At 42.8% G+C, this 25,807-nt stretch overlaps 2 protein-coding genes across 2 annotated transcripts in view; one reads left to right on the forward strand and one right to left on the reverse strand.

Annotated features, from left to right (window-relative positions):
* gstt1a (glutathione S-transferase theta 1a) overlaps positions 1-25,807 on the reverse strand; it is a 308,697-nt gene that overhangs the window by 136,845 nt on the left and 146,045 nt on the right. The window lies entirely within an intron of this gene.
* On the forward strand, positions 3,223-25,781 carry LOC308295418 (brevican core protein-like; the record flags this gene model as incomplete). The annotated part of the gene is made up of 10 exons (XM_080738472.1): positions 3,223-3,230; positions 6,206-6,470; positions 10,538-10,668; positions 19,816-19,987; positions 20,572-20,699; positions 21,655-21,724; positions 21,890-22,113; positions 23,874-24,128; positions 24,488-24,576; positions 25,674-25,781. Coding segments are annotated over exons 2-10 (1,425 nt in total), but the record flags the coding sequence as incomplete, so codon positions are not given.

Consider the following 25,807-nt stretch of genomic DNA (forward strand, 5'->3'; position numbering starts at 1 on the left):
GTGAGTTTTCTGCAGTCCTGGGGTGAGTTTTCTGCAGTCCTGGGGTGAGTTTTCTGTGCCCTGGGGTGAGATGTCCTATTTCAAAAAAGGGTGAGTTTGAAAAAGGTCGACCTTCCATGATTTCCTATACAGTCAGGGTATAAAGCTTTTGGAACAAATAGCAGCAATCAATGTATGACACATATTTACTATATATGACACAATGGCAATGTGAAAGTCCACTAGTACGGTGAGCTAAGGGGTCCCTGCTTCATCTCTCTCAGCTAAGGGGTCCCTGCTTCATCTCTCTCTCAGCTAAGGGGTCCCTGCTTCATCTTTCTCTCTCTCTAAGCAGTCTAAGGGGTCCCTGCTTCATCTCTCTCTCAGCTAAGGGGTCCCTGCTTTGTGTGTGTGTGTGTGTGTGTGTGTGTGTGTGTGTGTGTGTGTGTGTGTGTGTGTGTGTGTGTGTGTGTGTGTGTGTGTGTGTGTGTGTGTGTGTGTGTGTGTGTGTGTGTTTGTGTGTGTGTGTGTGTGCTATTGCTATTCGTGAAGTTGCCCCATCCCCCACACACGCACACACACACACACACACACACACACACACACACACACACACACACACACACACACACACACACACACACACACACACACACACACACACACACACACAGAGAGAGAGAGAGAGAGAGAGAGTGGGAGGAGAAGTCACATTCTTCAGAGTGTGTTAAATGAGTCTCAAACAGGACACATGGTGTGAGTAGGGCCAGGGTCCGGCAGTGCAAGACCACTGAGTGAGGAGGACAGAAGGTGAGAGCCTTTAAAATTCTACTGTTTTCTGTCTTATTCTCTATAAAGTGTAAACACAGCTCACACAGTGAGTGTGAACTGTGCTGCTGCACATGTAGAATAGTCTATAACATAATATGTATATAATATAATATAATAATGCAGTCTATGGAATAATACTTGTCAATGACTCTGAGCTCTATGACATTCCGAGGGAGAGGTTCCTGTGTGCTTTTAGCTGGGAGCACATCATCACCTCACTTCTGCTCTTTGCACTGACCAATGGACACTTTGTTTGGCTCTGCACTTTTAAGTAGTTTTTTAAGTATTATTGCATGTCTTTGACTTAACGGTGAGACACTTACACTACTGTATGGATCAGTGACTGTTTGATTAGAGTCACTTTTTATTGTTCGCTCTGCATTGATAAGTAGTACTGTAAGTATTACTATGTGTGTTATGTTGTGACACTTTGAAGAGTTTATTAGAGGTTTGCAATAGGAAAAAGTACAGTTTCATGACAGTACAGTTCACTGGTAAAATATCAACTAAAAGGAGATCCTAGTAATGCTTTACGGCTTATTTACACAGGAACCACTTCATGTATCTCATATAACATTGAATGACAGATGGATAGAACAGAGTACTTTGCATTGGATAACAACTATAAAAGCAGAAAAGAAAATAATAAAAACAGGCCGATAAAATCAACAGACAGGGGCTTAGTCTATTTACAAGTCTCGAGTAGCAGCTGTCTGAACCAATTTTGAAGGAGGCTATGGATTTGCACTCCTTTAAGGCCTGCGGGAGGGCGTTCTACATGATGGTGGTATAGCTGGAGAACAAATTAGAGCATTTTTTTAGTGTTAAATCTGGGTTGAACATGATTAGTGGAGCTGTCCCAATGTGTCCCATGTAGCATTGACTGTTCTCAACTCTTTATTCTTTTCTGTTGGTTTTATTACCTACGTTTACAACTGCTCTGTATTGATTCTTCTTCCTTGCTTGTTTTTTTGCTGTACACAAAGGTACTTTCGTATTTTCCCCCCATTTTCATACTTCCCTGTAACTATGTAACCTTAAAGAAGTAGTTCACCCCAAAATGACTTTTTCTACTGATTACTCATGCCATGGAGACTTGAATAGTTTAGTTTTTTGTTGCATTCCTAAGACAATAATTAGATTTTGAGACTGTACAAATGGAACCAAATGGACCCTTACGGGTCAGTAACTCTGAGAGTGTATAAAATGGTTGTATTGAGAGAAAATAGCTGATCTACAAGCTGTCAACGTGTCACGCTGTGACACGTTAAGAGCTTGTAGATCAGCTATTTTCTGGGCACGACACCAACCCCCTTGATGTCTATGTGTGAACGTGCCTGTTGTTAAGTACTGTTCATTAATGTGTGTGGGTCTGTAACTCTGAGAGTATGGAACCAAATGAACCCTTACGCGTCTCTAAATCTCGGAGTGTATCAAATGGTTGTATTGAGAGGGTGACATGACACCATGTCAAAGGTCAATATAGTCGGGGGATATCTTGAAAAGTCATGGAATAAATTCCTTACCAAAAAAAATGTCTTCACCAATGTGTTTGTAAAGGTGTCTAGTAACACATCCCACAAAGACTGAAATTCAGTTTCCCTAGGAGAATCCGTGTCAGCTGCTGAAAGTTGGGGTCCCATTAACTTAACTATACAGGATAAAACACAGCAAAATAAATATGCTTTAAGTAGTATGTGAGGGGTCTAACTAGGTGTTTTTAATTATTCTGAATCCATTGCAAGCATTTGTTTTGCATGAAAAACTAACATTTAAAGGGACGTTTATAGTTCTGTATGTTTGATTTTGTGTGAGTTTTGGGTGAGAGAGTTAGTGCAGTAATTGCATCAACAGAGCAAAGCGAAGCAAAGCGAAGCAATTCTCAGCGACCAGGATGTCTCTGTCATCAACACAAGTCTTTTTATAAATACTTTATACATTTTTGCAGAGGAAAAGTAATTTATCTCTATACTGCCCCTATGGTTGACAACGGTGGCCGCGGGTACTTCTTGCTAGGGACAATCTGTGGAGGATACATTATACTTAAGCCCTCCTACATCTGGCTTTGTGTGTCTGTGCAACATGTCCGTCCAGCAGAGCTTGGCATTGGTCAAGCTTCACAGGACGCTTAATGACATTAACTCATAAAAGACAACGCTCACTTCACACTGGGTGTGATTTTATAAGATTGTGAAGCAGATTTGACTTTTGCATAGATTCTATAGATACAGTAGTTACAGATAGTTTGACATTAATAGACTAGTGTTTTCATTAATGTGTGTGTGTGTGTGTGTGTGTGTGTGTGTGTGTGTGTGTGTGTGTGTGTGTGTGTGTGCGTGCGTGCGTGCGTGCGTGCGTGTGTGCAGCAGACAGGATGAAGATGACCCTGTGGCTGAGTGTGACCTCTCTACTCCTTCAAGGTGAGTAGATCTGATGGAAGATATATAGATCCTACTGATAGGATAAATCTTTACCGATTCAACAATATACTGCCACCTGCTGGTGACATGGAGTCTCTACAGCAATGATCACTGTCACAATATGGAGCTATAACTCCAGTTTGCAGCGTGGTACTGTCTTGAAACTTGGTGGGTGTTCCGACAGACCTAATGCTAATGCTAACCGCTACTTACGCTAATGCAAATGAAAATGCAAAAAATGCTAATGATAACGCTAAAATGCTAATGCTAATGTAAAAAAAAATGCTAATGCTACAAATGTTAATATTAAAAATGCTAATGCATACACTTGCTGCAGGCACAATTTCGTAGGAATTTTCTTTTCTAGTTAGTTATAATGTCGCCAAATTTTTCAGCAAGTATAACTTTAAACTTTAAAACGCTCACACAACTTTAGACTTTTTCCGGCCAATAGGGACGAGCTGTAATTGATTAAGCCCCACACCCTCTGTATTCTTATTGGCTGAGCTTTAAACATCCATAACTCCAGTTTGCAGCATTTTACTGTCTTGGAATCTGGTGTGTGTACTTACATGGCCAATAGGAATAATCTGTAATTGCTGAAGCCCCACCCCTCTCTTCCTATTGGCTGAGCTTTAAACAGACATAACTCCAGTTTGCAGCATTATACTGGTCTCAAACTCGTTGGGTGATCCCACAGTCCCAACAGCTAACAGCTAATATTAACCGCTACTTCCGCTAATGCGTATTCATATTGAGCAGATTGCAGACACTTGCGGAACGCATATACCCCGAGGCGCAGTGTGGATTCAGAGCAGGGAGGTCAACAGTCGACATGATATTCTCACTCAGGCAGATGCAGGAGAAGTGCCGTGAGCAAAGGCAGCCGTTGTACATTGCCTTCATTGATTTGACAAAGGCCTTTGACCTCGTCAGCAGTAAAGGCCTCTTCATCCTTTTGCAGAGGATTGGCTGTCCCCCCAAGCTCCTGAGGCTGATTGAGTCCTTTCATGAAGATACTCAAGGCATCGTCCAGTACGACGGCTCAGCCTCTGACCCATTTCCAATCAGGAGTGGTGTGAAACAGGGATGTGTGCTTGACCCCGACAGTCTTTGGGATATTCTTCTCCTTGCTGCTGTCTTACGCCTTCAGCCAGTCAGATGATGGCGTATACCTCCCCACCAGAATCGATGGAAGTCTCTTTAACCTTGCACGTCTCAGAGCGAAGACAAAAGTACGTAAAGTACTGATCAGGGAGTTGCTCTTTGCAGATGACGCTGCTCTGACGGCACACACTGAGGAGGCTCTACAGCGCCTCATCAGCCGATTCTCATACGCCTGCGGAGAGTTTGGTCTCACGATCAGCCTGAAAAAGACCAACATCATGGGCCAAGATGTATGCACCACCCCCCACATCTCCATCGGTGACCACACCCTTGAGGTGGTGGAAGCCTTCACCTACCTCAGCTCCACCATCTCCAACAACCTCTCCCTGGATGCCGAGCTGAACACAAGGATTGGCAGGGCAGCAACATCAATGAAAGAGGGTATGGGACAACTCCAAGCTGACCATCAACACGAAGATGAAGGTGTACCAAGCCTGCGTGCTCAGTACACTGCATACAGCTAGTGAAGCATGGACCCTCTACTCCCATCCAGAACGTAAACTCAATTCCTTCCATCTACGATGTCTTAGAAGGATTCTTGGCATCACCTGGCAGGACCGTATCTCCAACAAGAACGTTCTGGCTCAGGCAGAAACACAAAGCATGTTTGCTCTGCTTAGTCAAAGGCGTTTACGCTGGCTTGGCCACGTCAGCCGAATGCAAGACGGAAGAAGCTGTAGCTGTGGACCGCAGCAAATGGAGGCTCGCCATCAAATGCTAATGTTAAAAAATCTCTCTGTGTGTGTGTGTGTGTGTGTGTGTGTGTGTGTGTGTGTGTGTGTGGGGGGGGGGGGGGGGGAGAGGGGAGAGAGAGAAGCTGTTTAGGCTACAATCGCTGGGCAATCAACAACATCATACTTTTATAAATTAATTATTTAATCACTGCAGAAACAGCGGCTCGCGACACACGCACGCACGCACGCACGCACGCACGCACACACACACACACACACACACACACACACACACACACACACATACACACACACGCACAGACGCACAGTGAACACACACACACACACACACACACACACACACACACACACACACACACACACACACACACACACACACACACACACACACACACACACACACACACACACACACGTAGTAACTCCATGTAGTAACTCAATATAGGCGTATTTCCCTTCTAAAGATGCTATTTAAGATTATAGATTTCCGAACACGCTCCTGTTAAAACGACCTGTTTTGTCTCGTCGAAAGCAGGCTGACCGGCATAGAGTTGAGTGACAGATACCTTGGACACGCTTATTTGCATAAAAATAAAGCACTATAGAAATGCACCATTATCAAAATGATATAAGTAACATTTTGAGATATTTGTACTTTACTTGAGTATTTCCAATTTCCAATACTTTCACTTCTCCACTACTCAGATCAAAATATTCTACGTTTACTCCACTGAATGTATTTAAACTCTGGTTTTACTAGTTACTTTGTAGATTGTTGTCCGGGACAACTAATACACCTTTATGGACAAGATCATTAAAAATGTACTTGTCCATTGGACAACGTGGCTCTTGGTTTCACTTTTTCTGTGACGCTCCTAGCAGCTTTGTGCTTTGGACTATGGACTGTGGAGTGCAGGGGACCAAGGGGGGCCTTATTTATTTGTCAAATAATAATAAAAAAGAAAAAGAAATGACTGTGAAATGGCAAATTTATATCCGGACAAGTGACTTTTGTGCCTGGACAAGTGAATGGGAAATGTACTTGTCCAGAGGACAAATGCCTCATGTCAAAGGCACTGTGTCCATCGTGTGTGTTTGCCTCTCGCCCCTCAGCCACCGATACGCTGACCATGCTGCGGCCGGTCAGCGGCTCCCTCTCGGGGAAGGTGCAGCTCCCGTGCTTCTTCTCCACCATGCCCAGATGGCCCACGGCAGCGCCCGTCCTCGCCACCAACGGCACACCCCTGGCCTCTGCCCAGGACTACCTGCGCATCAAGTGGACCAAGATCGAGGGCGAGGTGGAGTCCACCGTGCTGGTGGCCCAGAACGGCATCATCAAGATAGGCTCCATCTTCAGGAACCGTGTGTCCGTCCCAAGGTTAGTCTGATAGTTTTGTATATATTTATTTCTTTACAACAAAGCTCTTTGCCGAAAATAGCCGATCTCCAACCTTGCTCTGCGAGGCGTGGTGAGCTTGTAGATCGGCTATTTTTGGTTAAAGGTGTCCTCAGAATAGGGATGCTATAGGGTTGAAGGCCTCATGTTTTAGACCTTTCTCATTCAATTTCAGTTAAAGGTATGGTAGCCTAAGTGATTTCATTTAAGTTTCAGTTTCAGTTTTCATGCAGGTGACAAGCCATGATTGGAGGAAGGCCCCACTCTATCCTGATTCGAGGAAAACCTGTCTCCTCCACCAAAACTGAAACTGCTTTTTTCTCCTCACAGGAGATAAGGCTGGAGTCCAAATATGGACCAAACATTCTATAGTAACTAGTACTATCAGAACATTTTGTTATTAGTGGCCATTGGCCAAGCCACAGAGTGGCTGGGGCCACTATTGATATTGAAGTTTCTATTAATATTCTACCGCCACTTTTTCTCTCCTGGCTTGACCGTGCAGTCGCTTTTTACAAAACTCGGCAATATGGTAGAGGACTTTGCCAAACGGCGAAAACACGAAGCTCGCAACAATTGGCCAAAGGGTGGCGCTGTGGGAAGCCTATGAAAGTGCAAACTTTGAACAGTTATAGCTAATGCTCTGTTTGGCATACAGCCATGAAACCTGGACACACATATGCGTCTCCTCATGCTGAACAACTTTTACGCTCTGACTTTTGACCTCTAACCTTTAGATCTCCCACCATTTTGAATTATATGAAAAACAGTAAAAATCTATCTCCTCCTGGGATTTTCGCTTCACGCGCACAGAACCTTTTTCACATGAACTTTGGACCAATATGGTCAAACTGTCTGGGCGGATTTTCTTTTTAAAGTGAAACATTATTTTTTAATAATTCAATGAATATTGCAGTTTTATGCAAATTATTCTTCTGCCTCTAAATCATACATGCAAAGAACATGTTCATGACATTTGGCAAAGATGTAGAGGGTTAGTCCAAATATCACTGAAACCAATCTTATTCCAATTGGCCAAAGGGGGGCGCTATATGAAGCGTTTGAAAATTCTAACTTTAAACAGGCATAAGTCATGCCTCATTTGGCTTGAAGACATGCAACTTGCTTACACGCATGCCTTGACTCAAGAGGAACACATCTGTGTCTTTGTCAAGTAAGCTCTGCCCTTAGATTTTCTGCCATTTTGAGCAGTTTGTAAAACGCTTAAACCCGCTTTTATCCTGGGATTTTCGCGTCACGTGCACAGAACCGGATTTCTTTTAAATTGAAACATTCTTTTTTGAGCGGTGGTCACACCGTCTCCTATACGTGGCCGTGTGTGTATGCGTCCGTCCGGCCGTCCGGCCGTCCGGCCGTCCGTCCGTGTATGTAGCCTCAAGCCTGCAGTACCTTTTCTGACCACACATGTTAAGGGAGGGGCGCTGTTGTTCTCACACACACACACACACACACACACACACACACACACACACACACACACACACACACACACACACACACACACACACACACACACACACAGGGGAGAAGGGTGGGTCAGCATGTGTGGTCAAGTATTATTATTATTATTAACAAACTGAATGTTTTAGGGTCAAATAAATTAGAGTGTGTGAAGAAACTACAGCATTGTAAAGCACACTAACCCCGGTGCACCCACCCAGTAGTGCTGTTGCACAGCCTCCACGACCACCGTTCAGTTCACACGGGTGTGATTTTTAATAATTCAATGAATATTGCAGATTTATTCAAATTATTCATCTGCCTCTAAAACATACATGCAAAGTCATTTTCAAGATGAAATACTGTGGGGTACTGAGGGTTAGTCCAAATATCACTGAAACCAATCTTACCCCAATTGGCCAAAGGGGGGCGCTATATCATTTTGAGCTATATCAAACGCTTAAACTTGTTTTTATCCTGGGTTTTTGAGGAATTTGCATTAAACATTCTACACGCAATCTAAGGAACTTTATCTAATATACTTATAAACCATCCAGAGCAAATTAATATTCTAAAAAGCTGGCATTGTTATGTTATGTTATGTTATGTTTTATTTATTTGATATGGACATCACAATCACATTGGACGAACCAGATGCACTGATATAAGTGATTTTAGCACAAGTACTAATTCTCATCACCTGTCCACAGGAGGCTTTTCTATTTTACAATAGTCAAATCTAACACCCAATCAAGTACAATAAACGTTACATAAAAGAAGATCTTTGTGTGATCTTTTCTCAATGTGCACAGCTGGGGAATTCATAGCTCACTTGGTAAGGCTTTGTCTGTCATTCCAGAGGTCGCTGGTTCAAGCCTTACCTCATGCATTTAAAATGTATTTCACAAAATATAGCCGTTTAAAAACAAGCCAATCTCTACAGGCCGTTACAAAAGCACTGATGACCGCAGTTGTGCTTTTTCTGTTCAGAATGAAAGAAAATAAGATTGCACAAAAATTCCAGAAACACTCGCTTACATTTACTCAGATTACTTTTACTCCAAGCCTCCAAAATATGGAAAGATCATTAAAATAGTGTGGCACTCTGCTATTAAATCATTGTTTAATAAAAGGCACTCAATGTGTCAAGTGCATTACATGAAACATAAAAAAAAAAAGAACATGACTAGCTATTTATGTGTGGCAGCCATGGTGTAGTTGTTAGTGCCTATGCCTACTATGTGCAAGGTTTTGAGTTCAATCTCTCCCTGGGGTTGAATTGATGTTAACATTTGGATGTCCATGGCGTGTGCACATGTCAAGCTCTTTGATGTTGACACGTCTGATAAGGTTTTATATTATTGTTATGAAATTAAAAAATATATATATTTTAAACGAGCCCTTCTCTACCTTTTCTGTTCTGAGTGAAAGAAATACAATCAATCGAAAATTTCAGAAATACTCAGATTACTTTTACCTCAAGCCTCCAAAATATGTAAAAAATCAATAAAATACCGTGGCACTTGGCGATTAAATCATTGTTTAATCGAAGACACTCATTTTGGTGGATCAAATCCCACCTGTGGTTAATATCAGCATAAGCATAAAACCATGACATTTGGTAGACATGTACAGTTTGGGTCCCTGAACATTGTCCGATATGGAGACATCCCAAAAATGCCCCTCCTTAATGGGTATTTTAATATCCGCCATTACCAAATAATGTATTGTGCATTATAACTCATGAACCAAGCATGATAATAGAAACTATGTGATGTCCACACCTATGTTTTGATGGCCAAGGATTACAACGATGTAATGTACAGAATCATAAACTGTCCAGGTGAATAGTATCACAGTATTTTATGTCTGTTGCATATACAGTCTTTTGCATACATGTTGTGTAGAGGCCAATTTGTGTTTTTACCTATAACTCCACGATTAGTGTAAAACTTTCTATGCACACTTCCCCGAGGCGAAGGAAAAACCTGTGACTTGCATTTTTCACATTTTCTCACATTGACCTGTTATAGCGCCACCAGCACGCTTTTGCACGAAGCTCGCAACAATTAGCCAAAGGGTAGATAGATCGATATATATAGATATATATATATATATATTAAACATTCTACACACAATCTAAGGACCTTTATCTAACATGCCTAGTGCACACACACAACAAAATTATAATAATAATAATAATAAATATCGCTGCAAGCAGCGATAAAGTGGCCAAAAACGACACTGTGGGTGTGGCTAACTTCTGTTGGGTCACCACCCACCATGACAACCAGGCATGCTTAATGAACTGGTGGGTGTGGCCACATACACTTTTTTGGAATAAATCTTCCTCCTAGTATAATCGTAATACATGATCATCATGTTTTTTTTTGGGGGGGGGGGGGGGGGGTTAGGGTTAGGGGGGGGGGGGGGGACATGATCATCATGTTTTTTTTGTTTGTTTTTTTTGGGGGGGGGGAATCATGGCACCCTATCTTTAATTTTTTTAATTTTTTTTTATGGTAGTTAGTTCGTTGGTTGTAGTTGTAATGAACTGTAATAACCCCGGTGCTTCGTCCCCCCCCCAGCCAGCCAGAGGAATTGGGCGACGCCTCACTGATGGTGGTCAAACTGCGCGCCAGTGATGCCGGCACGTACCGCTGTGAGGTCACGCACGGCACTGAGTACACCCATGACACCGTCAACCTCGACGTCAACGGTGAGAACCCCTTCTGGAGCCAATGGTCTACACTCTCCCACATGACCAATCAATAGAAGTCTAAAGAGCACAATGTTTTAACCACTTAACCATGGAGTACCTCAGGGCTCTGTACTAGTGTATTTTCTTTTGTCTTTGATTGTGGAGAAAGCTTTTGCCGTAAATATTGTACTATTGTATCTACAGGATAGTAATGTTATTTTATATATAAATATTAGGGGAGAACGAGGTAAGATGAACCACTTTTTGCTTAAGTTGCCCTGGAAGCAAGAAAAAGTGAGATGGTAGTAAAATCAAAACATCTAGACATATTTCAGGATGTCTTCTATCATTTGAAATTATGAGCAAGTGTCTATGACAAAGGGCCAGAAAAATATGACTTATTAAAAAAAGTGGTCAACTTCAGAACCTTTTAATATTTGCAATTATTAATATAATATTGAAAACTTCTCTTAAATGAGTGTATTCATCAAAATGAAAGATCATTCAGCATAATTTGAGTTGCAAAGACCTAATAAAAAATATGATTGGTGATTCACATTGTTCAATTTACCCCAAGGCATTGGCCACCATTTTGACAAAACCTGGCTAGCTTAATGCTTCTTTTATACATTGGAATATCACCAACATATAAGGTACATTTGCTTTAACATAAAAATCATTAGGCCTATACCATAAAAGTAAAACATTTACTTCGACCAGCAAAAAACCCTTTTTTGTGTAGAAATATGTTTGCCACTTTGCCCATGTGTCTGTCAACTCCACAGCCAGGTGGAAATGATAGTTGTGTTCTTATTTTAAGGTCAAATGACAACTCGTGTATAGTTTTCGGTGGTTCATCTTACTCACAGGTTCATCTTACCCCGTTCTCCCCTATTAAATCTTGTACTATTGTATCTACAGGATAGTAATGCTATTTTATATATGAAGAGTTCATTTGCAAAAACAGATAAAAGCCATTTTGGAAAAAAATGAGATGACTATTGTAAATAACAGTTAAGTTAGAGTTTTATTAGAATATAAAATCAATTTTGTTGTTAAGGCAGATATATCCCATTCTAAACGCCCTCAAAGATCAGGTTTTGTAGCAAAAACAGACAAGTGACATAGCTCTTTGTTTGCAGAAACAGATAAATCCATTGGGCAGCGTGTTTAGACCATGTGATCCAAGATGGTGCCCCATTATGCACCAAACTTGTCTCAAACATTGTTCAGGGGTCTGCCATGAGGATAGTCAAACCAGGGGCCATGTGTGGCCCCCAGGGGCCATGTGTGGCCCCCAGGTGCCTCTGGGTGCCACAGGCGCACTGTTGCCCCGTTTTGCACCAAACTTCTCTCAAAGACTGTTCCAGGGGTCTGTCATGAAGATAGTCACACCAGGGGCCATGTGTGGCTCCGAGGGGCCATGTGTGGCCCCCAGGGGCCTCTGGGTGCCATAGGCGCACTGTTGCCCCATTATGCACACTGTTGCCACCATTATGCACCAAAAGTGTCTCAAACACTGTTCAGGGGTCTGCCATGAGGATAGTCACACCAGGGGCCATGTGTGGCTCCCAGGGGCAACTCCACTAATCGGGTGGGAGTGGATAGGTATGGACACTTTTATCTGCCCAGTCTGTGATGTCACTCATCTATGTCGGTAGACAACATATACTGTAACTCCAAAGTTGGGCAAGGTGGCGTGCACGCACGCACACACGCACGCACGCACACACACGCACACGCACACGCACACGCACACGCACACGCACACACACACACACACACACACACACACACACACACACACACACACACATACACACATACACACACACACCATCCAGATCTATCAGGTCATCAGGGAAAGGTGATTGTTTTTTATGCTCAAAATATCAGGAACAAACCCCCAGTAAAGCACTGGTCTGCTGACACTGTGATTTAACACAACTAATTAGTCAGAGGAACTTCATTTTCAGGAGCTTCTAGTCTTGTCCTAATCCCCCAATAGCAACCCATGGTCTGTGGTGAAGGGAGGTGCACTGCATGCCCCCGTTTACTGGGCCATAGATTCAGCCAATGGCATCAGGTTGTGATGACTGGTACATCTTATGGCCAATGAAAATCTGCCAAAAACTATGCCTATTTTGTTTTGGAAGGATTCAACTACAATAAATGCAACTTAAATGAAATAAATGCAACTTTGCCTTTACGCAGCAGAGCGTGCGGCCATGTGCTGAATGTCAGACCGAGAGAGTGTTACAAGCAGTAAAAAAGAAAAGAAAATCGACCATAGGTTGACCGTAGGTTGCTACTTAGCATGCAAGCCACTAGATCCTGTCTGTCACTCAAAATCACTCTTCTTTGTCACTCTTCTGACATCATGACACCTCATTGCAGCTACAATGATATAGCTATGGGATATAGCATCATATCATTGTGATGTCAGAACAGGTCAGCTATATCCTTCTGCTGAGCTGGGATGATATTGATGACATCAGGGAACTCCATATACCGTATGGGGCTATATGATATCTCCATATATGGGCCGGGGCTATATCCTCTATCACCTAATAAACTCCATATTTGGACCTAGGACGATGTAGTTTATTAGGTGAGACCTAGATAAGTTAACAAGATGTGTCGGGTATACCTGATTCTGAATAATGGAAATTACTGCTGTACCAAATGCAACAAAACCTTTCCAAACTTTAAATACAGACTTTACTGAAGGTCAAAATAGCACTAACAGAATCCCTTTTGTGCCCATATATGGAGATCCCTGATGTCATTAACCCCCGGCCCTAACTGGCCCGAGGCCCCTGGCCTGGCCTTACTAATTAGCATAGATTTACGCCCTACTCGAAAACATCAATATTAAGTCCATAACTGCCAAAAACGTTTTTATACGTTTACCATTTTTGGCCACTGAGGGGCACTGTTCACTACTATATGAGACAGCAATGTGTTCACTGCTCTCTGGGCTGCCTGTGATGCTGATAAAAAAATATAAAAAAATAATTCATGTAATTAGCTTTCTGCACACCTTATTCAAAATGGCTGCCAAAATGGCTGCAATCCACATACTGTTTATGTTTGTGTGTGTTAATCTAAAAATTGATTTTTCTTGGGGTTGATTATATTTTTCTGCCAACTGCAAGGGGACAATGGACATCTTCTGAGAGCTTCTTTAAAAAAAAAAAAAAAAAATTAAAGCCTGAAATGTATTAGATAGATGTTTTTTTAACCCTTGGCAAATAAAAAAGGCCATACATGGGCATTCCCATATGATGCCCTGTTAGGGGAACCGCACTAACAGAATCCCTTTTATGCCCATATATGGAGATCCCTGATGTTAAGCTCATATCTGGAATGCCAATATATGGACATATTGTGTCAGTCTCATGTGGTCTATGACATAAGACGTCTATGATGTCAGACGTCAGTCATATCCATATTTGGGAAAATATGGTCACATTTTGGCCACATTTTGTCCAACTTAAACAACCAACCGCAACTCGAATCACACTTGCAAATGAATTCTGTCCTGTGCAACCTACCCCATTGTATAATCGTATGCTATATCCAAATGTCTCCAAATATAAACACCTAGACATACACTTAACAAAACATGTGTTACGCTTCATACTGTGGCCACATTGTGTTTTCCAGCTGCTATATGATAATATAATATATCTATATTAAACATTATATATTAAATATTGTACTATTTTATCTACAGGATAGAAATACTATTTTCCGGCAAAATCTTTCTCCACAATACGGATAGTTTGCCGGGATGGTCACATGGGGAGGGCGCTCTCCATTCCGACATGTCGCCATTCCAACAATGACTTGTCAGAGTCATTGTCGGAGTGTCAGCACTTCCATAGAGGTTAAGGTTAGGGATAGGTTTAGTATCGGAATGGAGACATGTCGGAAAGGAGACGTGTCAGAATGGAGAGATCGTCGGCATCGCTTTCCCAGGGCGGTTGCCGAGGCGGTTGCCGGGGGGCAAATGCCGCGGCTGTTGCCGCCGGGGGTATCGCCTTGTGGTCTTTACCAAAACAAAAAACATAGAGGTCATTGGACAAGAGTGTTGTGTTGCTCACAACCACCCACAATTCATCAGTATCAGCTTCATAATTATCACCCTGTAAAACAGTTGTTCCCAAACTGGGGGTCCCCACATGATTTTGGGGGGTCCCTAGATGATTAGCTTAATGTGCAACATGTATTCGCACTCAACAGTAAACAAACCAAAATGCATACAGGGTATGTGCACATTTCTTAAGTGACAATTTATTGAATTTAACAACCTTTTAAAGGCCTCTTTAATACCATTGGCCAAATATTACATAAGCAAGGGGCACAATTTCAGAAAATAGCCGATCTTGATGCTCACTCGCAGTGCGAGGGCGAGGCGTTGACTGTGAATGAGCATGTGAATATTAAGATGAAATATCTCTATGTCTCTTGGGACCCAAGGAGTCATTAGTAATACAGTATCTGGCTTAAAGTCCTGTTCGCAATTTGGTGTTAGGGGAGTTTCTCACCTGAACTGAGTCAGTGGGTCCCTAGACATGAAAAATCACCGAGGTGCTCGTCCGCCATAGTGCCAGGAATGGCGCAATGGCCAAATCAAATATGGCTGCCATCGGCTATGATGAAAATCCAACTTTTCTGTTTCTGGGTGTATATGCACATGTAATACCTCTATTTGGACTAATTGTGGTGTGGGGAATTCATTTCTGATATTGTTTTGACCATTTTGGGCGATTTGGACCTCAAAAGGTCATGGTCAAGGTCATTTTGCTATTCAGAAGACCGCGGGCCATAACTTGGCCATTGTTAGGAGTACAAACAGGTGCAGTAGGTCTAAATCAACTAATGCTGACATGTATAATTCATTTCTGACATTGTTTTGACCATTAAGGATCATCTTGTCTTTGAAATATCAATGTCAATGCCATTTTCTAAAAACGATTTTGTTCATTACTTGCACTTTTATAGCATTTTTTGTAAGTTTGTTACTATTTTATAGTAAGTTTGTTTTGTTTATAACAAAAGACATACTAGTGGGAATACAACAAGTAAACATCCACATTTAACTTTAAAGGGGGGTTTTAAATGGGTGTTTAAATGAGCAAATAAGACTATTTTCGAATAAAAGTGACAAATAAAATCACACAACAAAAGCACACACAAAATTAAATAACAATTTCCCTCAAAGTGCACCATATTCTGATTGTGTGCATCCATGTTAGTATGATGTGTTTTTACAGGATGTATTCAGCAAGGCAGCCATATCCTCGAGAGTGTTCCTTGCATCCGTCCATGTTCCATTGGTTCTAGTCTTTCCTCAGGTTCCTTGGCTGTTGCAAGCAGGTGGCAAGACATGCACTAGAAAGGTGCCTTGTTGGTCTCAGGCAGCAGTTGTACTTCTCTGCTACCAATGCTGTCTTGTTCTGTCAAGGTCTTTGCCTCTCCAAAGTTTGTTAGATATTGTATTCGGTCAGAAGCCATAGCTGCATGCTTAGTCCCCACCTGGCCCATGCAGTCATCTCCAGTTTCCAAGGCATATGTCCCCTGATCACTGTCTTGGCTAGTGGTGCTCCAAGATGAGAGACTGCTTGATGCTGTAGAAGCATGTGCCGCTGCACACCTAGAGCCATACTGCTACCAGATCTACTTAATCCCCAGTGCTTGGAAGTATCACTACGACAACTCTCTGGGGTCCACTCATAATCCTGGCGACCCATTATTCCCTCCATTAGGTTAGGGTTATGGGTAGGTTTAGTTATAATAGGGCCAGTTGACTCCACATGTACCAGCAGCTTGGTGACCTGCCTCCTCAATCTAGTTCAATCTTTGGGATCTCTTCACCTCCAGCCCCTTTTGCAGGGAGCCACTCATCATCATCAGAGATAACAGAGTCGATAGACGCACCCATCCCTCATCAACTTTACAAATTCTGACAAACAGCTCTCCAGCTGTGTGTTCGGAATATGGTGTCCATTCAAGCTTGTGGCGATGTAGGTAGAACGGCTGCCTTGGAATCTGAAGGTTCCAGGGTCGATTTATGTCTCCTCCTGCTTATTTGTCGAAGTGTCCTTAAGCAAGACACTGAACCCCTAACTGCTCCCGATGAGCACCTTGCATGGTTTCTTGGTGTGAATGTATGTGTGAATGTGTGTGTTAATGGGTGAATGTGAAATACATTGTACAGCGCTTTGGAGAAGAGCGCTATATACTGTAAATGCAGTCCATTTACCATTATCAGCTCTGTTGTCTCTGTTGATGATGTCGCTAGTGGAGAAGAGATCCCAGACATCTTGAATAGGATTGAGGAGGCTGACACCTGGTGCATGTACAGCCTCCATTATAACTAAGCCTATCCCTAACCTTCACTAACCTAATGGTCCGAATAATGGGATGTCGGAACTATGAGCGGACCCCAGAGAGTTGTTGTCTCCTTCACATTACTGCTATACTACACCCCATATTTCCAAGCACTGGGGATGAAGGAGATCTGGCAGCAGTATGGCACTGGTGACTCACTTGCACTGCATCAAGCAGTCTCATCTTGGAGCACCACTAGCCAAGACAGTGATCAAGGCACATATGCCTTGGAGACAGGAGATGACTGCATGGGCCAGGTGAGGATTAAACATGTAGTTATGGCTTCTGACCGAGTACAATGTCTAACAAACTTTGTAGAGGCAAAGACCTTGACAGAACAAGACACAGTATTGGTAGCAGAGAAGTACAACTGCTGAGACCAACAAGGCACCTTTCTATCGCATTTCTTGCCACCTGCTTGAACAGCCAAGGAACCTGAGGAAAGACTAGAACCAATGGAACATGGAACAGGGCATGACATAAAGGCTTGTCCTGTTGTCCGGGACAAGTGCCCATACTATGGAGTGGAGGGAGCAAGGGGGGTCATTAGCCGTCCTTTTGTTATTATTTCAATGTATGAAATTTTTATCCGGACAAGTGACTTTTGTCTCCGGACAAGTGAATGGGAAATATACTTGTCCAAAGGACAACTGCCTCAAAAAGTCAATGTCAAGCTCTGATGGATGGAAGGAGCACTTTGACTTTAGTATACTCCTGCCATGTCTGAAGCAAGACACTCGACACTGATGGAGTTCTGTGCATCATATTTTGCCATGGAACAATGCCAAATCCATCCTGTAAAAACACCTCATACTAACTTGCATGCACACAATCCCAATATGGTGCACTTTGAGGGAAATTGTTATTTAATTTTGTGTGTGATTTTGTTGTGTAATTTTATTTGTCACTTTTATTCGTAAATAGTCTTATTTGCTCATTTAAACACCCATTTTAAACCCCAATTTAAAGTTAAATGTGGATGCTTACTTGTTGTATTTCTCACTAGTATGTCTTTTGTTATAAACAAAACAAACTTACTATAAAATAGTAACAAACTTACACAAAATACTATAAAAGTGCAAGTAATGAACAAAATCGTTTTTGAAAAATGGCATTGACATTGATATTTCAAAGACAAGATGATCCTTAATGGTCAAAACAATGTCAGAAATGAATTATACATGTCAGCATTAGTTGATTTAGACCTACTGCACCTGTTTTTACTCCTAACAATGGCCAAGTTATGGCCCACGGTCTTCGGAATAGCAAAATGACCTTGACCATGACTTTTTGAGGTCCAAATCACCCAAAATGGTCAAAACAATATCAGAAATGAATTCCCCACACCACAATTGGTCCAAATAGAGGTATTACATGTGCATATACACCCAGAAACAGAAAAGTTGGATTTTCATCATAGCCGATGGCAGCCATATTTGATTTGGCCATTTGCGCCATTCGTGGCACTATGGCGGACGAGCACCTCTGTGATTTTTAATGTCTAGGGACCCACTGACTCAGTTCAGGTGAGAAACTCCCCTAACACCAAATTGCGAACAGGACTTTAAGCCAGATACTGTATTATAGGCTACGATGATGATTCTGACAACAGCAACGCTTTCGCTGCGTCTTTTTGGACACCTCTCGTTTTCAATGTGAGTTTTTTTTTCTTTTCTTTTTTTTGTGAGCAGTTACAGTTTTTGTTTCCCCCGCCCGTCTCCTGACAACATTACATCACATTATTAATTCCACTCCCATAGATTTTAATCTTGCCTGCTTTCACTTCATGCACAAGGACATTGGTCATTCATTGGACGTTTTGCCTGCTGTACGTCTCTGCCACCTACGCCCGGCCTTCTTAAAGGTGATGGCAGCCGGCGATCTGATTGGTTTAATTAATGCAATGCCCAAAACACACCCATGACTAATTCAGGGAGTGTTGTGCCAGGCACTAATGCCACATAATGCGTCCTGTAGATAGTACAATTGACCAAGACCATGCTCCATTTGCCACAAAGTTCCACCATCAAAATAAGGCCCTATATGTGAGAGTTGCCGTAGATCTGCTATTTTTGCTAGCAATGCCCTAGAATCTAGATCTTGCTTGTAGGGGATTTGGCTAGGTTGTAAGTGTGTGATCTTCGCTAGCAATGCCCTATGTCCCTATGTCTGCGCTTGTAGATCAGTTATTTTCGCTAGCAATAGCCTCTTTGATCCACACTCTCGGGAAACATGACGTGCGGTTCCCGGATCGGTCGTCATCGCACGCAGTGCTTTCACACTACACCAAGTAGTGTACTTGCTTTAGATCTAAAGTTTTTGAGAAATAGTGAAAATGTTTACAAATCTTTGAATATACTGTATATTTTCTAAAGCAAACTTTTGCAACTCAAATTTCTGCTTCTGGGGGTGCCTGGAAATACATATTTTGAGATGGGGGTCTGCGGCCAAAAACATGTAATTTTGGGGGTCCTTGACATGAAAAGGTTTGAGAACCACTGATTTAGAAAAAGGATTTAGAAGACATTTATAGAATCGGGTCAATATATTCAAAGACTTGCACACATTTTATCGATTTTTCAAAAATAGCTGCTTTACGCTGTGAGCAGCCGTGCAGTGAGCTTGTATATCTATATGTCTTAAAGGGTTAAATGTAATGTTTGTGTGCGCGCGTGTGTGTGTGTGTGTGTGTGTGTGTGTGTGTGTGTGTGTGTGTGTGTGTGTGTGTGTGTGTGTGTGTGTGTGTGTGTGTGTGTGATCTTCTAGGTGTGGTGTTCCACTACCGGGCCAGCAGCAGGGACAGACTGGACTACCCGGGCGCCGCCCAGGCGTGCCATAAGGTGGGGGCGAGCATCGCCACGCCTGACCAGCTGAGGGCGGCCTACGAGGACGGCTTCGACAACTGCGACGCCGGTTGGCTGGCAGACCAGTCCGTCAGGTGAGTCAAGTTACGCCTGCAATGTAGAAATATACTCTGTACAAAGTACAAGTCCAGAAATCAAAATGGACTTGGTATTGGTGTCAAAACGTACTTAAAAGTACCAACTGTAGAAAAGACTTGCGTTTCAAGTTTTCAAATAAAATGTGAAAAATGTATTCAAATCTTTTTGAAATCTACAAGCTCACAATGCGTCGCATCTATTTTCAAATGGCCGAGATGTATCCTATCGGGCTGAAGTGGGTCAATGTATGTTTTGTAATAGTAATCAAAATCTACAAAGTAACTAGCAAATAATCGTAGTGTTGTAAACGTACAATATTCTGCCTCTGAAGTGTAGTGGAGTAGAAGTAAAAGTAGGGCCTACTGGACATTGGAAATACTCCATTAAAGTACTTGAGTAAATGTCCTTGGTTACTTTACACTACTGCTGTGGGGGCAGAAACCTCTTACTGTATCTCCATATTTTGGTGTTATCTTTTTACTGTCGTGATTTACACTGCTTCATACGACGGTGTCGCACTAGCTGAACTACGATCTTGTAGATCTCCGCGCTGACTTCCTTGCTTCGACTTCCTGTGCAGATACCCGATCACCAAGCCCAGACGCGGTTGCTACGGGGACCTGCTGACGAAACCCGGGGTCAGATCGTTCGGGCTCAGGGAACCCACGGAGAAATACGATGTTTACTGCTACGTGGACGAGCTGGATGGTAAGAAACGTTAGAAAACGTTGCGGATCTGCTTGGTGGTGACATTGTCGCTGACAGCATCAAGATGTAAAAAAGAAGAAAAAAAAGAAGGGGAAAAAATAGAATGTCAATCCTAATGTCAGATGTAGACCACAGGAGGTACTGAATGAGGCTGCCTGACTCTCACCCACGGAGGGGGAACCATGTGCGCACGCCAGCACGCAAGCACGGCCAGGCACATTGTCAGCTTTGCTATCCAACCTCAGCATCATGCGCATGCATGAATGAATACATGAATGCATGACTTTGGGTCGGCTAATTCATTAGGAGACCAGTGAATGATTCGAGTGAGCTGAACAACCACGGTTCTTGAATGATATACAGTATGCTCAAATATTGGCATATATGTGACCGGATACGGGAAAATCTCGCTCTTTCGAACGACTGTCATTTCGACAAAGGAGTGTCGGGAGGGTTAGCAACACCCAACGGAGGTTAGGTTTAGGGTAAGGGTTAGAGTTGGGTGTCGAAAAGATGACACGTAGTAACAGCGAAACGCTCCCACCGGATACAGTGGTTTGAAACGCAACAGGGCCATGGTACATTTTCAGCTTTTTACATAATATGCTTTTGATCTATATGTAAACTGGACAATATTTGAAGAAGATATGATAATTTGAAACTTGTTGAACCAGGAACCCCAAAGCAGAGAAAAGGCCCTGAAAGTTCTTCTCCCGTATCCCGTAAGGAGAGAGAAAAAGGAGAAAAGAAGTTTTAATCCTGTGAGCATAACTAGGAGGTAAAACTAATGCATACAAAGGAAACAAAAGTATCTGTCTTGTTAAATCAATGCTTGATTGACCCCAGCTTGTGAAAAACACAAGTGCGTCCACTTCAGCAATTCTCAGAAATTGTGCTAAATGGACAGCTGTGATTTTCCACTGAGTCATGTCTTCTTCCTCTTCCTGTGTTATAGGTGAAGTCTTCTACGCACCTGTGACGCATAAAATGACGTTCGAGGAAGCTGAACAAGAATGCAAAAACAGGTAGGGCAATTATTCTTTGTCTGTCTGTGTCTCTGTCAATCCTCTGTAAAGCTATATTAAGCCTGTTTTGAAAGGTGCTATACAGTAAATAAAACGTCATTATTATTATCTATCTGCCTGCCTGTCTCGATCAATTCAATTAACTGTTTGCAACCCACCACTCAGGAACGGCGAGCTAGCGTCCCCGGGCCAGCTGCACTCGGCGTGGCGCCAGGGACTGGACCGCTGCGACTACGGCTGGCTGTCGGACGGCAGCGCCCGCCACCCCGTGGCCGTGCCCCGCATGCAGTGTGGCGGCGGCTTGCTGGGCGTCCGCACCATGTACCGCTTCAAGAACCAGACGGGTTTCCCACTGCCCTCCACCAAGCTAGGAGCATACTGCTTCAGAGGTATGGGTTCACGACGTGGAAGTATAACGACAGTGGTGTCGAGTGACTAAGTAACCTACATTTACTTAAGTACTGTACTTAAAGATATACTCTGGAAGTTGCTCAACTACTGGTCAGTAGCGGTATTGCAGGTATTTTACAAAAAACGCGGTCGCGTCTGCTTTTTTCGCCCGTTTTCACCCAAAGCCGCCGCGAACCACCCTGTCCGCCTTTGCCTTGCCGAGATGCATCCGTAGAGGGGTCTCACGTTCCTCTACGAGCATGCTACATGCGATGACTCCTCACCAGTGTAAACACTGCTGTTGAGACAAGCTACTTCCTGAGAAGACGGCAAGACGCGCTGCGATAGGCCGGTAGTTTATGATCTGCGCTGTGATTGTCCAGTAGTGTATGGTCTGGGAGACACGTATACGGAATGATGCAGATGACGTAATTTTGCCAGGAAATGCAGCCCCTGTCACGGCTCAGAAGAAAACATATGAAGATTTTTTTTTATTTTTTTTTTTGGGGCTGAAATCAACATAGTGGGGGTTCTAAAACTTTTAGTGTGGGGATTTGAGGGGAATGCTAATTTCGTGCAAATTTGTCTTAAAGCGCAACATTTTGCACAGATGTAGCCCAGGGCTTGCTCTAATGATTTATCTAGGGCGCCCGAGCCGACGACCTTCGAGGTCGCCACAGCGGCCAAATCAAGTTGGCCTCCCATTGACTTTCTATACAGGAGGAAAATACCCAGAAAAAAGTTTTTTTCTGGGTATTTAAGTAGGATCTGAGGGGTCTAACTAGGGGTTTTACATGATGCCGAATCCATTGCAGGCATTTGTTTTGCACAAAAAACATTCCTTGGGCTAGAAATGGCCTCAGAAAACGATGCATGTATGGGTGAGTATTCATGTTAGTCGGAGGCCTTAGGGTTTTTTGTCTCGTGCTAATCAGTCTAAAAGTGCAACATTTTGCACAGATGTAGCTCAGGGCATGCTCTAACGATTTAGCTAGGGCGCCCGAGTCTGCGACCTTCATCAAGTTGGGCTCCCATCGACTTTAGTGATGAAAAGTGATGAAAAGTGATGAGTCATTCCCGCCGGGGGACGCTGTGGGCGCTGGCGGCGTGTTCCTCCTCCGCGTCATCAGCGCCCACACCCTAGGTGGGGTTGGCGATAGGGCCTTTCTGTGTGGAGTTTGCATGTTCTCCCCATGTCTCCTAGGGTTGATACCCTCACAAAAACATGCACGTAATCCTGGTCTCAATAATGCCTCCCCCTGGCCAGCCGGGGCGCCTGATGGAGGGGAAAGAACTGGTTGGAATAACGTGTTCCTTCCACGCGCTACGTCCAAACCAGGGAAATCTCCACTGTCAGGTGAAAAGAAGCAACTTGGACTCCTCATGCATAGAAGGAAGCATGAGGTCAGTCCGTTGTCTCCCCAGGCGCGGCAGAGGGAGAGCAGAGCCCAGGATTACATAGGCAATTAGCACTGGGTGAAAAAATGGGTTACAAAATTGTGGGATAAAAATTATAGAAAAAAAAAAGAAAAGTGATGAGTCATCACCTTTCAGAGTTTTGTGGGTGTTTTCTGGAGCTGTGGTGACCCTGAAGGTCGCCGACTCGGGCGCCCTAGCTAAAACATTAGAGCATGCCCTGAGCTACATCTGTGCAAAATTTGGCACTTTTAGACTGATTAGCATGAGAAAAAAAAAACCCCAAAGGCCTCCGACTAACATGAAGATGGCTTTTAAAGTGATATAAATGTTTCTCCAACAGATCCTAAGAAGGTCCTTTTGGCAGTAAGTCCACCAGGAGATGTTGTCAAAGGAAGCTCAGTCACTTTCACCTGCAGCAGTGGATTAAATCCACCAATCCAGAGTTACATCATTTTCAAAGACAACACCATAGTGGCACAGAAGAAGATATTTACCATCTCTAACATCCAACCCAGTGACAGTGGAACATACAACTGTCAGGCAAAGAACAACATCGCTACAGTCAGTTCACCTGGAGTCACTGTTGATGTTCACTGTGAGTTTTCATTCAATTAAGATCAAATTATATTGGTGACCTTTGTCTGTGTGTGTGTGTGTGGGGGGTGGCTTTGCAAGAACATCAATGAATATAGTTCAAGTATTGTCCATATTATTATAGGTCATATTAGAAAGAGATATAGAAAGAAGAGAGACAACTATTATAAAAGTGTATTTTGGAGAACATAAGTCATTGATGACTTTGGTGTCCAGTGTTTTATTGTTTTAACTAAGGTTGATGTAATGTTAGACACCACATTATTCATACATGAATTATTGTTATTGTTCATTCCTAGTGGAAAATACTGTAACACAACAAAGTGTTATTTAAGTGTATCAATATTTATTCCTCCACAGACCCTCCAGTAATTCCCTCAGTATCAGTGGATCCACCAGGAGAAGTTGTTGAGGGCAGCAAAGTGACTCTGACCTGCAGCAGTGATGCCAACCCACCAGTAGGCATCTACACCTGGTACAGAGACAGCAGATATATCTCCACTGGTCCTCAGCTGGTGAAGGACAATGTGTCTTCTGCAGACGCTGGACAGTATGTCTGTCAGGGGACAAACGAACATGGATCACAGAGATCACCACCACTCTCTTTAGATGTTCAGTGTAAGCTAAGTTTAGCTAAACATTTAAAGTATTTTTTCTACTTATATTCTTTTATAGACAGCAACTCAACAGCATAAATTGTTGAAGCGTGTTTATTTATTTATCTTTTTCATAAAGATGGCTAGTGACAAATGTTTCTCCAACAGATGGTCCTAAGAAGGTCCTTTTGGCACTAAGTCCACCAGGAGATGTTGTCAAAGGAAGATCAGTCACTTTCACCTGCAGCAGTGGATCAAATCCACCAATCCAGAGTTACATCATTTTCAAAGACAACACTACAGTTGCACAGAAGGAGAAGTTTACCATCTCTAACATCCAACCCAGTGACAGTGGAACATACAACTGTCAGGCAAAGAACAACATCGCTACAGTCAGTTCACCTGGAGTCACTGTTGATGTTCACTGTGAGTTTTCATTCAATTAAGATCAAATTATATTGTTGACCTGTGTGTGTGTGTGTGTGTGTGTGTGTGTGTGTGTGTGTGTGTGTGTGTGTGTGTGTGTGTGTGTGTGTGTGTGTGTGTGTGTGTGTGTGTGTGTGTATGTGTCTGTCTGTCTGTCTGTCTGTCTGTCTGTCTGTCTGTCTGTCTGTCTGTCTGTCTGTCTGTCTTTCATATTACAAAGAGACATAGAAAGAAGAAGAAAGACAGAGGGGGGAAACTATTATAAAAGGACATAGAAAGAAGAAGAAAGACAGAGGGGGGAAACTATTATAAAAGTGTATTTTGGAGAACACACGTCATTGATCACTTTAGTGTCCAGTGTTTTATATCATTTTAACTAAGGTTGATGTATTGTTAGACACCACATTATTCATACATGAATTATTGTTATTGTTCATTCCTAGTGGAAAATACTGTAACACAACAAAGTGTTATATGAGTGTATCGATGTTTATTCCTCCACAGACCCTCCAGTAATTCCCTCAGTATCAGTGGATCCACCAGGAGAAATTGTTGAGGGCAGCAAAGTGACTCTGACCTGCAGCAGTGATGCCAACCCACCAGTAGACATCTACACCTGGTACAGAGACAGCAGATCTATCTCCACTGGTCCTCAGCT

This window comes from Nannobrachium achirus, assembly GCF_963921795.1.
Source record: "Nannobrachium achirus genome assembly, chromosome: 12".
Taxonomy (NCBI): Eukaryota; Metazoa; Chordata; class Actinopteri; order Myctophiformes; family Myctophidae; genus Nannobrachium; species Nannobrachium achirus.